This window comes from Pristiophorus japonicus, chromosome 12, assembly GCF_044704955.1.
Source record: "Pristiophorus japonicus isolate sPriJap1 chromosome 12, sPriJap1.hap1, whole genome shotgun sequence".
NCBI lineage: Eukaryota > Metazoa > Chordata > Chondrichthyes > Pristiophoridae > Pristiophorus > Pristiophorus japonicus.
This window is the reverse complement of record NC_091988.1, coordinates 174,588,639-174,604,214: the sequence shown is the minus strand read 5'-3', so window position 1 is coordinate 174,604,214 and position 15,576 is coordinate 174,588,639. Positions and strand designations below refer to the sequence as shown.

General features: G+C 45.6%; 1 protein-coding gene across 2 annotated transcripts in view; it reads right to left on the bottom strand.

Moving 5' to 3' along the window:
• The window catches only part of LOC139277061 (protein LKAAEAR1-like), a 44,318-nt gene that overhangs the window by 10,297 nt on the left and 18,445 nt on the right, over nt 1–15,576 (bottom strand). For both annotated transcript variants that reach the window (XR_011596029.1, XM_070895074.1), the window contains exons 3-4: nt 13,150–13,439; nt 6,071–6,193 (exon numbers count right to left, since the gene is read on the bottom strand). Coding sequence is in view for 1 of the 2 variants with exons in the window: in XM_070895074.1 (XP_070751175.1) it covers nt 6,071–6,193; nt 13,150–13,413 (387 nt within the window). In the remaining variant the exon portion in view is untranslated. The remainder of the gene's footprint in view (nt 1–6,070; nt 6,194–13,149; nt 13,440–15,576) is intronic.

Below are 15,576 nucleotides of genomic sequence, written 5' to 3'. Positions count from 1 at the left end.
GGGAGTCTAGAACTAGGGGGCACAGCCTCAAAATACGGAGGAGCCAATTTAAAACCGAGTTGAGAAAGAATTTCTTCTCCCAGAGGGTTATGAATTTGTGGAATTCTTTGCCCAAGGAAGCAGTTGAGGCTGGCTCATTGAATGTTTTCAAGTCAAAGATAGATAGATTTTTAAGCAATAAGGGAATTAAGGGTTACGGGGAGAGGGCGGGTAAGTGGAGCTGAGTCCACGACCAGATCAGCCATGATCTTATTGAATGGCGGAGCAGGCTCGAGGGGCTAGATGGCCTACTCCTGTTCCTAATTCTTATGTTCTTATGTTCTTATGTTCCTCTGCCACGTGGTGGTTTGCAGGTTTTGCAGAGCTTGCAGCTCATTTGCAAACTCGTTGGAGGTGCCCCATTGTTCCACAGCTCTTGCAAACATACCCTTTGAAGCGGCATGAATAGGCTGAATGGAAGCCTCCAAAACGCCAACAAGGTGTGAATTGCCTTGCATTCCTCCTTTGTTGGGGACTCTGAGTAATCTGGGTCACCTGAGGCCTGCTGGCAGTTGCAGACTCGTGGGTTCTGCCCTGTACATTTCTGCTCGCACACACAGTTCGGTTAATTTATGAACATTGCTAGCACTTGTGTGCTGAGAGATTTGTTTGGTGTTATCACTGGTGGACATAAACGCCTGTGGTATCGCAATGGCCTTACTGAGGGTCGGTGTCTCTACAGTCAAAAGTTTTTGTAGGATAGTCTCGTGGCCCAGTACAAAAAAGTCTCTGAGCATTTGCTCCAAGTAGCCATCAAACTCACATTGTCCTGCAAGTCATCTTAGCTCGGCGACGTAGCTCGCCACTTCCTGATCTTCAGATCGCTGGCACGTGTAGAACCGATACCGCGCCATCAGCATGCTCTCCCTAAGGTTAAGATTCTCCCGAACCAGTGTACACAGCTCCTCATACAATTTATCTGTGGATTTTACCGGAGCCAGAAAATTCTTCATGAGGCTGTAGGTCGGTGCCCCGCAGACTTTTTGCAGCGCTTCCTTCTCCGTCCAGCTCGTTGGCTACAAAGTACTGGTCTAGCCGTTCGACATAGGCTTCCCAGTCCTCACCCTCCGAGAACTTTTCAAGGTTGCCCACAGTTTGCTGCATATTTGCGTTGGATTCGTATTCTCATCGCCAGTTATTGTGTTCCTCACACAGATGAGGCTGCACACAGGGAGGTTAAAGTAACAGTGACCTGAGACTTTAATAAGACACCAGAGTGAGGAGCAGGCCTTAGGGACCAGCTTATATACAGTGCTCCCAAGGGATGCTGGGATCCCTTGGGACTTCAGGGGATGAGCTCCCTGGTGGTGGAACATGGGAGTGCATGCTTTACAGATACACAACAGAACCCAGTCATAGGGTCGATCCTTGAATGGGTCCCTCTAATGAATGTGCATCAGCGATTGCGTGTACCGGTAAATGATTTTGCATTCTCCCTGTGGCAATTTGGGTTCGTATGAAGGTTATCAATTGATCCAATCGTAGATCTTTCCCAGAGGCTTGGATTTGTCCCTCGGGAGATATCTATACATTGCAACTGGTCGGTACTGGTCTGGGTCTGCTGCAGTCTTTTGCTAGGTGGCCTACCTTCTTACAATAAAAGCACTGTCCCTTAAAGGGGTAGTTTTGAGATCCCTCCACCATTGACACTGGTTTATTTGCAGTGGTTGGTGACTTCACCTTTAACTGGTCTTTTGCCATCTCCTAGGCTCTTTGAGCGCTGGTCTCTATATCTGTCCACTGATTGGTGGGCCTCATGGCTATTCCCAGGGTGGTTTTAACTAAAGGGTGGAGTTGGGTCAGGAACATCGATTTAAATTGTTCCTGATTCTTTCCCACTGTAGCATTTGCGGGTGCCTGGTTCTGCGTACGTTGATAGATATCGTACAGGCGATTACTGAAGGCTCTCGGGGTCTTTTCTGGGCACTGCTTGGTCTGATTAAGCAGAGCCACTAAGTTGAAGTTTTGGATCCCTAAATTGTTTAGGATCCCGGTTATGAGTGCATCGGCCGCTGCGGCAGGCTGGAGGACTGTTTCTGGTAGATTATCTTTTAGGGAAGTGGAACAGGCTAAGCAGAGGGCTCATATTAAGTCTCTCTCTTCCAACTCGGGGTGACCCCTCCTGAATTTTACCCACCTCCTATTATCTTCCAGTGGGTCGTCCCCATCATTAATGGGCCGCAACTCGTGGCTACACGCCATGGCATCAGCACCAGATATGAATCGTGAGTCGGTATGGTTACTGGTTATGTGGTCATGCGCATTACATCATGAAGAAGTGGTTACTACGGCTACGATTGGCTCTTGTGTCTCCAAGGTATCCCATTCTACATCACTCTCCTGGGGATTATACTGACTTCCTTCCTCGTCCCCTTCTGCTGTCTCTGTTATGGCTCTCCGTGTTACTGCGGATACCAGGGCCTGCTGCTCTCCTGACTTACTTTTTAGCTTCGCTATTTCTAGTTGGCACTGGGAGTGAGCTGCCTCCCTATGTGGCTTCTTAATTACTTCCCTTAATGCTCCCCTAGCATCTTCTATCTCTTGCTGGAGCCTCAAGTTTTCCAATTTATATTTTTTTAACTCTAATTTGTTTTAATTTGTTCAACAACAGCTGCTGTGGCATTTAAGTTTGAGAGAGTTTGTTGTTGTAGCAATGAAGCTGCCTGTTCGGCCCCTCTTTCTAATTGCTTAATACTGTGGTTTAATTGGCTAATTTCTTGTCTTAAATGCTGTATTTCTCCCTCTTTTAACTGCTTCACAAATTGGAGGCTTTCTTCCTTTTGTTGGTTTATACCTTCAATCTCTTTCTTTTAGTTGAACCACTTTTACTTGCAATTCTTTCAAATCTTGTATCACTTTGGCGTCCTGTCTCATTAATTCCTCATCTCTCTGGGCACAATAAAATGCGCTGAAGGCCACGAGACTGTTTGCCCGTTTTGGTCTTAGCTCTTTCCTATCTACTCCCTGCTGGATAAGTGCCACCAGCTCCCCAAAGGATGCTTGTTAATTCTTATGGAGGTACCATGCCTGTGCCTTTAACTCTCCTATGTCTTGTATCGGAAACTTTTTGGACAACTTCTGCTGATAAACTAGCTCAACATTTCTTTTTATTGTTGACTTTCTGTCCATGACCATTCCCTTCATCCTGTGTCTTTTGAATATAACTACTGGTGGGTCCCCACTTAAACAGTTACAACCCACCCTACTTAAACAGTTACAACCCACCCTACTTAAACAGTTACAACTATCGAGATGACCGCTCCTTAAGACGCAATTTCTCCAGATCCGTTTAATCGTTTCAAGCTATACTTCGCAGCACAGTTTAGAATCGCAACTCCCAAGATTTCCAATTGTTCAAAAGAATCATCAAAAAGCTGTCTCGCCAGTTGCCAGCATCCTTCACCAATTGTAAGATTTCTAAATCTCTGTCATTAAATTTGACAGTGAGACAATTATTTTTAAATAATTGGAACTGTTTATTAAAAAAACACACACACATGCACATAGTTACAACAGATACAATGAGGTTATAATAGAGTGATATACTTTGGCTGGCTGGTTCAGGAGAGAGAGAAGAGTCTTTGGCTGAGTTTTTTATAGCTCTCAAAATCCATTGTCCCTCAGAAAGCCTCAGGATTGGGTCTTGGTTCCAGGGCAGTTCCTTATTGGCTCTCCTCACACATGTGGCTGTCTGATCTGGCTCAGCCATCTCTTGATTAGATTAAATGCCTTTCCAATGCACAAAACCCATGCGGCAGCTCTGTGGGCTTCCATTTTGTTTCTTACAAAACTCAACCCTTGCTGGCAAACTGTGAGCTTTCATTTTGTTTCAACACAAACAGGCCTTTCCGTATAACCTACACTTGTAACATTTATACATACACTGAATCAATTTTAATCATTAATAAACACTTTTATTCTTACACGACCCCGGTCCAAATCTTAACAGGGAAGTTACCCAAGATTACCCAGCTTAATTGCAATCCAGCAGCTTTACATCCTAATTGATGAATCAGTGCATCATTACAATTATAAATTTAATAATTTAGTACTTACTCTTGTGGATGAAATAAGACTGTTCCAGCGCTTGCGGCACTGGTCTACCTCTCTTCTATCATGGGTTACCGATGAGACTATCATGGTGATATCCGTCCATATTCGTTGGTATATTCTTGGGGGGGGGGGGTTTCCCATGCCCACCCCGGGTTAATTGGACCCACTGAGTCTCCACCTCATGGACTAAGAAGGCCTTATTCGCCTCTTTGGAGAAGTCTTTTGCCCTCCTTCTCCCTGCAACCTCCTCAACACTCTCTACCGACTCCTCGTGCTCCATCTCCATGTTATCTGATTATTCTTTGCATCAATGCAAAACTCCACAAACCTTCCTCTCTCTCTCCCTCCCTTTGCCTTCTGAGCATGCACAGATGACCCCTGACCTCCCGAATCGTGGGGAAAGTTCTTTGCCTGAAAAAAAAGCACATGCGCAGAACGGCCGTTGCTATGGACGCCAGCCTTGCATGATTGAATACATCGCTATCGCCTATTTCACATCACTAAGGCTTTCAGCCAAATTAAAAAGGTGAAACTAGTGGTTTTTAAAATGGGCGATATTCCAGCGATCCTGAAAAATAAAAAAAGCACTAACGCCAGAAATATCACCCATTTTTAGGCGATAGGAATCATAGTGGAAAGTCTAGCCCTACAGATTACAATAAGTGCAAAAATGTTTGATTTCGCAGGACTTAAAAATTGTACTGGATACAGGTGCCAAATTGCACAAAACATTGGTAGAGCAGAGAGTTTTGGTATCTATTTCTCTCGTCCCCACCTATCAATATTACTGCAGGATCCAGACCCAAATATCAGAGTCTATATAGCTCCAGCACCCACCCTCATCTGCCATCACAAAGTCTTCTACAGGTGATGAAAGCAAAGATGAATGAGTTAAAGGGGAATGTACTGATCAATGTTCAGCAGATGAACTAAATGATTCCTTTCAGTGTCATGACATATTGCTGGAACTGCCAGCAGGAATCCACTTTGCAGCCTGTTAAATCAGCTGATTCAGATTTGCCACCCTGTCAATTGCCACGGCTTCCTGGAGGACAGCAAATTTGGCTAAATTTAATTACAATAAATGTGATAACCAGGCCACTGGCTGGCAAGTTCTGGGAAATAATAAGCAAGGTTCATCTCTGAGCAAGGCTGGGGCAGACTAGCCAAATGTCATCCAGTGGCTCAGTTGGCAACACACTCTCGCCTCTGTCAGAAGGTTGTGGGTTCAAGTCCCAATCCAGAATCTAGGCTGATACTCCAGTGCAACGCTGAGGGAGTGCTGCACTGTCGGTGGTGCTGCCTTTCAGATGAGATGTTAAACCGAGGCCCGTCTCTCAGGTGGACATAAAAAATCCCATGCAGTTATCTCTGGTGTCTTGGCCAATATTTATCCCTCAATCAACGTCACTATAGATAGATTAGCCGGTCATTATCACATTGCTGTTTGTGGGAGCTTGTTGTGAGAAAATTGGCTGCTGCATTTCCTACATTGTAACAGGGACTACACTTCAAAATGTGCTTCATTGGCTGTAATACGCTTTGGGATGGCTGGTGATCATAAAAGGTGCTATATAAATGCAAGTCTTTATTTTTAAAATTGGGAGATTTCCCAAGTGCCCATGTGAAAGGTTCCATAGCGCTGTATTATCAATGCACCTCTTTTTCTGTGATAATCCTGCACAGTTTAGGGGAGGCAGCCTGCATCTGGACAAAGGTAATCATCTTGGGGGGAGGGGGATACATTGCAGTTCTTTCCTCTAGGTCGATGAGAATAAAACACTTCTTTTCCCAAAGAATAATGGTCTTGAAATTCCTCGCGGGTTCTCCTGGTCTCCCGCCTTAACTCCAGGTTACACCATGTTTCCACCATTTTTTAGGTGGTTCCAATAGTCTCTCATCAGCAGAATGGAGAACCCCTGCAGAATTTCAAGGCCAATTTGCAAACACCATTGAATTAACTTGTGCAGGAACTTACCTGAAGTTTATCCAAAGTATCTTTGAGATTAATATGTTCTTGCTGTGGTGGAAGAAGAGCCTCTAATCGGATAGCCTTTCTGGCTGTTGGCTGAGATGCTATTAAATGATTTATTTCTGCTGCCTAAAATGAGAAAACATCAGTGTACTTTCTTATCAAGTACATCAATCTTACTTCATAGGCTGTTTTTATAAAATAAGATGCAAGGGTTGATTTTACGAATGTGAAGTACCGACCGGCATGAAGTGAAATTTTGAAAAATCAGCCCTGTTGAGATAAACTGCAAGTTGTTGCAAGTGTGCTGGAAAAGTTAACATATATTCTGATGATATCTATAGAACACTGTGGCTGGAAATTTCTGGAGGGTGGTGGGTTGGGAGGGTTCCAAGGTGAGTTTCCCACAGGCCCTGCTGACTTTAACAGCAGGGCCTGATTTGCATGTGAGGCCTCGGTTTCTTGCCCAAAGCCAGCCAGATTGACAGGCTGGATGGCTGCAGGCGGGTAGGCCTTTGGCAGCATAGAGGAGGGAGGGAGAGTTCATGTGAGAGCCAGGCTGTTAAATGGATCGCAGGAGGTTGGAGGTTGGTGGGGGGGGGGGGCGAGGAAAAGGAGGATCAGGATCCGGCTGACGAGTGGGGGCAGGAACGATAGAGGATCGGGGGTCGGGTAGATGATCGGACAGAGATGATAGAGGATTTGAGTGAGGTGGGGGAAAGAGAGGATTGGGGCCAGATGATGGGAGTGATGAAGGGAAGATCGTGGCCAGTCTGAGCATCACTGCGGGGGAGGGTGGAATGTCTGGGGAGACAATCGTAGGCCTCGTGAGGGGTTCTCCAATCACAGGGGGTGGATTAGTCAGGGTCTCTGGATCCAGGAGTTAGGTATAAAGGCACTTACTTCCTGGATCCAGCAGACTCCGTCTTGCTGCAACTGCCGGGTTTCATGAATTGTGTGAAACCTGTCCGCATGCAGTTAAAAACTGAATGGAGGTTAAAAAAAAGAGGCTTCAGCCTCATTATAATATTTAAATTGATGTTCCGCCCCCTTGGAGTTGGTTGGTTGCCTGCCCCCATTCTGCTCTCCATCCCGCTTCCTGTCCCACCGCCCTTAAAACCGGAAGTGGGCGGGTTGGAGGCGGGATCAGGTCGGGAATCCTGTTTTTAACAATTTAACTACCCCCACGCTCCAAACCCACTCATTTTTTTTTTTAAGGTTAAAATTCCCACTTGTATGTTTTTTTTACTTAACAACGTGCAGAAAAATTAAATTACTGCGATATATATATATATATATAGTAACACATATTTGATATTAACTGAAAATATAGCCTAAGTGAAATGTATCATTATTGATCATGCTATATACTCTGTTCATAGAGTAAATGCACTTTTCAAATTTATCATTTTTGGTGAAATTCTGTGCCTTCTATGATGATACCAAGGAGAATGGAAAACCTTTTCGGAGTGAAAAATAAAATCGGGAGGAATGTAAAACGGGCAGCCGATTTGATATCTCGCCCATTTTGCTCTCCAGTCCAAGATGAATTTGATCCCCTTTGACTCTCGTCATTCAGTGTCAGGAAGAAGAACTCGGGTCAAGTATTTCATAGCTTGATGCACAATAAAGTTCCATCCGCTCTGCTCAACTATGTATCTGAATTTCAACCTCAGAAGAGCACGTTCTATGGCATCAATATGAACTTTTTCAGTTTTCCTGTTTCCAGGTTTTGCACAAGTCACTGAAGATATTTAAGTCCTGGGAAATGGAACATTTATCTGCTTGCACAAGTGTGTATTTCCATTTTCCACGCCAGCCAGCTATCTTTTGGAGTAATTCTACCAATTCAGTGCCAGATTATGGGCAGTAGTTTGTTATGCCCACAGGGACCACATTAAGATTGCCAAAGGTATTTCACACAAGATACTTACAGACAATAGAAAAAAAAGGATACTTCAATCTATCAGCCAGAACTGGCTTTGAACCCAAAAGGTAAAAGGCCAAAATCTAATCCACTGTACCACTCAAGCTTAATGTAGTTCACTAGAACTTGATGGTTGAAATGAGTCAGACTCCGGGAATTTCCTCAGGGCTTCTCCCACTATGCCACGGATGTTTAGTAACTTTGATGGAAATCCCGGTGATAGAAATATAGGGATACATTTTCCTGATGCTGTGTTTTGGTGTATTGCACCATGTAGGGGCAGTGAATACAAGAACATTGGGTGAGGAGAGCAACTAATATAGTTATCAAAGGGGGAATTTTAACTTGGAGCAGGATTCAGGTGGGCAGGGGGCGAGGTGAGCGCCTGACATTGGCGATTTTAAACTCCTGGGCTACATCTTCATACTGCCAGTCAATTGCCTGCCAACGGGTGGAAATTGGCAGTTGGCCAGTGAATGTGAGTGGAAGTTTGGGTGGCAAGAGGCCGCTAGCTGGCAATAAAGGAAGGCTGACCAGCAAGAAGGTACATCACAGGGAAGGGGATTCGGGAGTGTCTCGCAATAGAGAAGGGGGGAGCCCGGGGCTTGGAAGGTCTAAATTTTCCTTGTGTGACACAGAGGGGGACTTAACACATGGAAAACCTGGGAATATGTGAAGCATGTCTGTTAGTGGCTTTTTGAGACTGCCACTGCATTACCAGATCATTTCCAGATTTCCCGACTAATTAGCGTCAACGAGCATGATGATAACTCACATGACACAATTTAAATTGCACTATTTAAAGGGACACTCCAAACATACAGGTTGAAGCAGTTGGAGGTGGGAAGGAGAGAGAAAGAAGTGTTGCCATGGAAAGTCGAAGGTCAAAGGCTGTGCCCTGATTCAGCGATGCCTCCCTGGATGTGCTGTTGGAGGCTGTAAGGGCCTGGAGGGAGGTACGCTTTCCCACTGCTGGGAGAAAGAAGCCTGCAGGTGACACAAGGAGGGCATGGTTGGAGGGCCCAGGAGGTCAGCAGCAGGAGCGTGGGGCCACCCTGCTGGATTCAGGTGATTAAATGACCTAAGCAGAACAGGAAAGGTGAGTACAGTGCCATATTCACCTATAAGCTGATATGTGTATTACTTAACTCCCCCACTCTGCCTTCGCGAGCCTACTGCAGCACATCACTCCTCACACCAACGTACCTTGCAAATGAACCCATTCATCTCTGTCTATGCACGTAATCATATCCCCATCTATCCAAGCACTAGTGATACTCACACTCATCCTTATTCAACGTTATTTCTATCCCTCTTAGTCATCCTCAACTTTCCATCCATTAATGTGAACACATGCCATTACTCTCACTCATAGGTCTCTTCTTTCCCTCCTTGCAGGAGAAGAGAGCAGGGAACACCAATGAGAGACAGAGAACGGAGGTGGTCCTCCTGTTATCTCACAATTGACAACTGCGGAGGTGGTGGTGCTGGAGATCAGTGAAGCCTCAGCGTGCCTGGCCACCGGAAAAGGGGAGATGGATCCTGCCAGCTACCTGGAAACATAGAAAATAGGTGCAGGAGCAGGCCATTCAGCCCTTCTAGCCTGCACCGCCATTCAATGAGTTCATGGCTGAACATGAAACTTCAGTACCCCCTTCCTGCTTTCTCGCCATAACCCTTGATCCCCCGAGTAGTAAGGACTTCATCTAACTCCCTTTTGAATATATTTAGTGAATTGGCCTCAACTACTTTCTGTGGTAGAGAATTCCACAGGTTCACCACTCTCTGGGTGAAGAAGTTTCTCCTCATCTCGGTCCTAAATGGCTTACCCCTTATCCTCAGACTGTGACCCCTGGTTCTGGACTTCCCCAACATTGGGAACATTCTTTCTGCATCTAACCTGTCTAAACCCGTCAGAATTTTAAACGTTTCTATGAGGTCCCCTCTCATTCTTCTGAACTCCAGTGAATACAATCCCAATTGATCCAATCTTTCTTGATAGGTCAGTCCTGCCATCCCGGGAATCAGTCTGGTGAACCTTCGCTGCACTCCCTCAATAGCAAGAATCTCCTTCCTCAAGTTAGGAGACCAAAACTGTACACAATACTCCAGGTGTGGCCTCACCAAGGCCCTGTACAACTGTAGCAACACCTCCCTGCCCCTGTATTCAAATCCCCTCGCTATGAAGGCCAACATGCCATTTGCTTTCTTAACCGCCTGCTGTACCTGCATGCCAACCTTCAATGACTGATGTACCATGACACCCAGGTCTCGTTGCACCTTCCCTTTTCCTAATCTGTCACCATTCAGATAATAGTCTGTCTCTCTGTTTTTACCACCAAAGTGGATAACCTCACATTTATCCACATTATACTTCATCTGCCATGCATTTGCCCACTCACCTAACCTATCCAAGTCACTCTGCAGCCTAATAGCATCCTCCTCGCAGCTCACACTGCCACCCAACTTAGTATCATCCGCAAATTTGGAGATACTGCATTTAATCCCCTCGTCTAAATCATTAATGTACAATGTAAACAGCTGGGGCCCCAGCACAGAACCTTGCGGCACTCCACTAGTCACTGCCTGGCACTCCACTAGTCACTAGTCACAGAATTAAATATCAGGCAGCCACACTCAGTAATGTAACTTGATATCAACAGGCACTGAAATATGATCATGTGCTTAATGATAACTTCAAACACCTTCACAGTACTCATTCATGTCGTTTATCTCCCACAAAGCTTTCACGCATCCAGCAGGAGTTGGTCCAGGTCGCCCATGACGATGACGATTCCTCAGAGGAGCTTACACAGAGGGTGCACCGACACAGGACTTATGCAGACCATGCGCCAGCACAGATACTTGCACGTCGGTGGGAAAATGTAGATAGTTGGGTTTCATATGGTGGGTGGGGGAGGGGAGGGGTAGCGCAAAAGTGACTTTTGCGTGTGATTGTTAGATGGGTGCACTGGTGGAAGCTAAATGAACCTCACAATAATGGGGACATCCAGGCAGCAATGTGCACCATTGGTGGTACATAAGCACATAAGACATAGGAACATAAGAAATAGCAGGAGTAGGCCATTTGGTCCCTCGAGCTTGCTCTGACATTCAATAAGATCATGGCTGATCTGATCTTGGCCTCAAATCCACTTCCCTGCCCGCTCCCCATAACCCTTGACTTCCTTATGGCTCAAAAATCTGTCTATCACCACCTTAAATATGTTCAATAACCCAGCCTCCACAGCTCTCTGGGGTAGGGAATTCCAAAGATCCACAACCCACGAGAAGAAATTCCTACTCATTTCCATTTTAAATGGTGATTACCCGCATCATCTTCTGCCGCCTTCTCTTCCTCCTCGGAATCATCTGTGTTCAGCACCTTGTTCCTCCTGCAGGTCCAAACCTTGCTGCTGGGCAATGTAATGCAGTGTGCAGCACACCACAATAATTCTGGAGACCCTGGCTTGTGCGTAGCGAAGGACGTCTCCAGATCTGTCCAGATACCTGAAACATATCTTCAGCATGCTGACGGCTTGTTCAATGACACATCTGGTGGTCATATGGCATTCATTGTATCGCTCCTGGGCCTCATTCCTCGAGTTTCTGAGAGATGTCATCAGCCACTTTTTAAGTGGGCATCCATTGTCTCAGAGTAGCCAGCCAGTAATTTTGCGAACAGGTCAGGGAGGGTGGAGTATCGCAGGATGAAAGAGTCATGGCAGCTGCCTGGGAATCTTACGCACATCTGAACAGAAATCTTTTTGTGGTTGCACACCAACTGCACAATGATGGAGTGGCAGCCCTTGCAGTTGACAAATACTCCTGGGTATTCTATGAGTGCCTTAATTGTTCAGTTGATGACACCATGGGAAGCCAGCCAGAGCTGCAAACGCAAGTGACCGGTCAATCTGACTGGTGTCATCACAGGAAAAGCAGACAAAATTGTTGGCCCTAGCAAAGAAGCAATCAGTCATCTGCCTTATGCATTTGTGTGCCACTGATTGAGAGATCCTGAAAATGTCTCCAGTAGAGAACCGGAAGGATTCAGGGGCAAAAAGGTCGAGGGCGGAGGACGGTAAAGTGTAGCTACCTTGGTAGCCACCGGTAAAGTGTGACCACCAGGTCCAGCTGGCAATAGGTCTTGTTCCAGCAGGCTTCAAATGTCTGCCACCACCTGATATGACACCCTTAGTCTCCTCAGACATTGGTGTTCCAAAATGTCGAGGAAGCCTACCCTCTGCCTGTAGACAGTGTGTGTTGGGTTTGGCCTCCTACTAGCTGCACCTCTCTGCTGATCCTCTCTCTCCTGTGTTGCTTCAGGTCTGCGAGCAGCAGGCTTGTGCTGCTCCTGGTACTGTCCCTGCTGGTGCCACACTTACTGCTGCTTGTGGTCAGCTTGGTCCTCATCTGAGATCCAAAGCAACACGTGTAAGCAGCACTCATGCCGATCTGACAGATCAAACCTCCAAAGTGCATATCAGACCTCCGAACCTCCAAAGTGCAGGTGACACCTCCAAAGTGTATACAGTAACCTCTCAGCACAAGTACTGTGAACAAACCCTTTCACACAAGCAGGTAGGAAAGCAGCTGGGAGTACTGAGTATTTATTGGCATATTTCCCTGTCATCTCCCTCATTTGCCACCGAGTTTTCGCCTTGCTTTCACTGGTGAGTTCCAGGAAGTCCGAGAAACCTGTGGACCCAAAGTTAAATTGCAAAACCCACATCAATATTGCTCTAATTGAGCGATTAACAAATTGAAAGTGACAACTCGTCTCTTTCAAGAGGGTTCCGAGCACGCAGCCTAATGCGCTGGAGTGAAATGCAAATGTCCGTGGGTTGGAGCGGATTCCATATCCGCTGGCATTTATCCAGAATTTCAACTGCACCTGCACCAGAACCACGTGCTCCAAAATTACCCTCGTGTTCAAGGTAGAACTTTTAACAACCAATATATTTTTTCATCAATTAAATTGTGTCGGGTTTCATCTTGATATGCTCTGTAAATAATCATGCATGCTGCACTATGAAATAATTGAAAATAATGAGAGATAATGCTGCTGTTCTTCAGTACTTGTAAACTTCATTTATGAACACAAGATCAAAACTTATTTAATTGCATGATTACTACAAATGTTTAAGATCTAACTTACTCTCATTGTTTGGTAACGTAATCTCATGTTGTGTATCTTCTTGTGTGATTCAGCAGCTTTTAGTTGCCCTAAAAGATGTTCTTGTTTTTTCTGTTCCAATTTTTGATAGCAATTGAGATGCATATCTCGTCCTGGAAAAAGCAAAACTGTGTTCTTTCGGTATTTCTGTTCTTTTTGGAGTTCCTTAAAAGATGTATCACTTGCAATTAACTTAGACTCCATTTTTGAAGCTAAGTCTTTCACTTGGATTTTCTTCTCAGTCATTTTATTTGGTCAAATCTTTCTACATTCTGTAATAAAATGAAAATAGAAACATTAGGCAATAAAGTTTGTATAGAAAAAAACCATAAAATTACCTCGAGGACAACCTTGGTATTTCAGTGTCCTCCACAAAGCTTGCAACTTAGTGGACTCTTTGTAAGAAATGTGCACTGAAGAAGATATCTTTAAATTTGTGTGAACTAATTGACTCTGTTGTTTTCAAAGTCCTAGTAGTATCAGGATCTTACTTTGTTCTTTTGCCTCTGTATGATTATAAATCTTAGGATGGATGTTCCTCTTCTCTGCACTTAGAAAATTAGTGTTATATATGTAAACTTGTATTTACTCTGTACAGTCACCAGAGGGCTCATCCCCTGGAGTCCCAAGGGATCCCATAATCCCTTGGGAGCACAGGTATGTAAGGAGGCTTCACAGGTTGGAGAGGCACTCTGGAAACCTGCAATAGAAGATTAAGGTCACACATTACTTTGAGCTCAGTGTTCAATCTGACTCTTTCTTCATACACAACAACTGGCGATGAGATACAGATAGCGAACCCAAATATGCAGAGAACAGTAGGCATCCTGGAGAAATTCTCGGAGGGAGATGATTGGGAAACTTTTGTGGAGCGACTCGACCAATACATCATGGCCAATGAGCTAGATGGGGAAAAGAGTGGTGCCAAACGAAGTGCGATCCTCCTCACCGTCTGTGGGCCACCAAAGTATGGCCTCATGAAGAATCTGCTCACTCCAGCGAAACCCACGGAGAAATCATACGACGATTTGTGCACACTGGTCCGAGAGCATTTGAACCCGAAGGAAAGCGTTCTGATGGCGAAGTACCGGTTCTACACCTACAAAAGGTCTGAAGGCCTGAAAGTGGTGAGTTATGTCGCCGAGCTAAGACGCCTTGCAGGACATTGCGAATTTGAAGGACATTTGGAGCAAATGGTTAGAGACTTTTTCGTACTTGGCATTGGCCATGAAACCATACTTCGCAAACTTTTGACTGTGGAGACCCCAACCTTGAGTAAGGTCATAGCGATAGTCCAGGTGTTCATTGCCACCAGTGACAATACGAAGGAAATCTCTCGGCACACAAGTGTTGCTACAAGTACTGTGAACAAAGTGATGTTGTTTTCGAATCGTAACGTACAGGGCAGGTCACACATACCTGCAGCTACATGTCCGCAGATGTCAGAGTCCACCATCAAGGATGATGAATGCAAGGCCATTAACACCTTGTTTGCGTTGCGGGGGTGATCATCATTTCCATTCATGCTGATTCAAAGAGTACGTTTGCAAGAGCTGTGGAACAATGGGACACTTCCAACGAGTGTGCAGGTGAGCTGCAAAGCCTGATAAGCCTGCAAACCACCATGTTGCAGAGGAGTACAGATCCACGTAGGATCACGACGAACCAGAGCCTCAGATCGAGGAGGCAGAGGTACATGGGGTGGACACATTCACCACGAATTGTCCCCCGATAATGCTGAAGGAGGTTGAACTAAATGGACTCCTGGTGTCAATGGAGCTGGACACAGGCACGAGCCAATCCATCATGGGCAAAAAAACTTACAAAAGGTTGTGGTGCAACAAGGCCTCAACACCAGTCTTATCAGTTCGAACGAAACTAAGAACTTACACGAAAGAACTGATTACTGTAATCGGCAGTGCTACCGTAAAGGTCTCCTACGATGGAGCGGTGCACAAGCTACCACTCTGGGTGGTACTGAGCGATGGTCCCACGCTGCTCGACAGGAGCTGGCTGGGAAAGATACGCTGGAACTGGGACGACGTCCGAGCGCTATTGCCCGCTGACAACACTTCGTGTGCCCAGGTCTCAAACAAATTTCCTCCGCTGTTCGAAGCAGGCATTGGGAAATTCCAAGGAGCAAAAGCGCAGATCCACCTAATTCTGGGGGCGCGACCCATCCATCACAAGGCGAGAGCAGTACAGTACATGATGAGAGAAAGGATAGAGATCGAGCTAGACTGGCTGCCAAGAGAGGGCATCATTTCCCCGATTGAATTCAACGAGTGGGCCAGTCCTATCGTCCCAGTCCTCAAGGGAGACGGCACCATTAGAATCTGTAGCGATTACAAACTAACTATCAATCGTTTCTCCTGCAGGACCAATACCCATTACCAAAGGCCGATGACC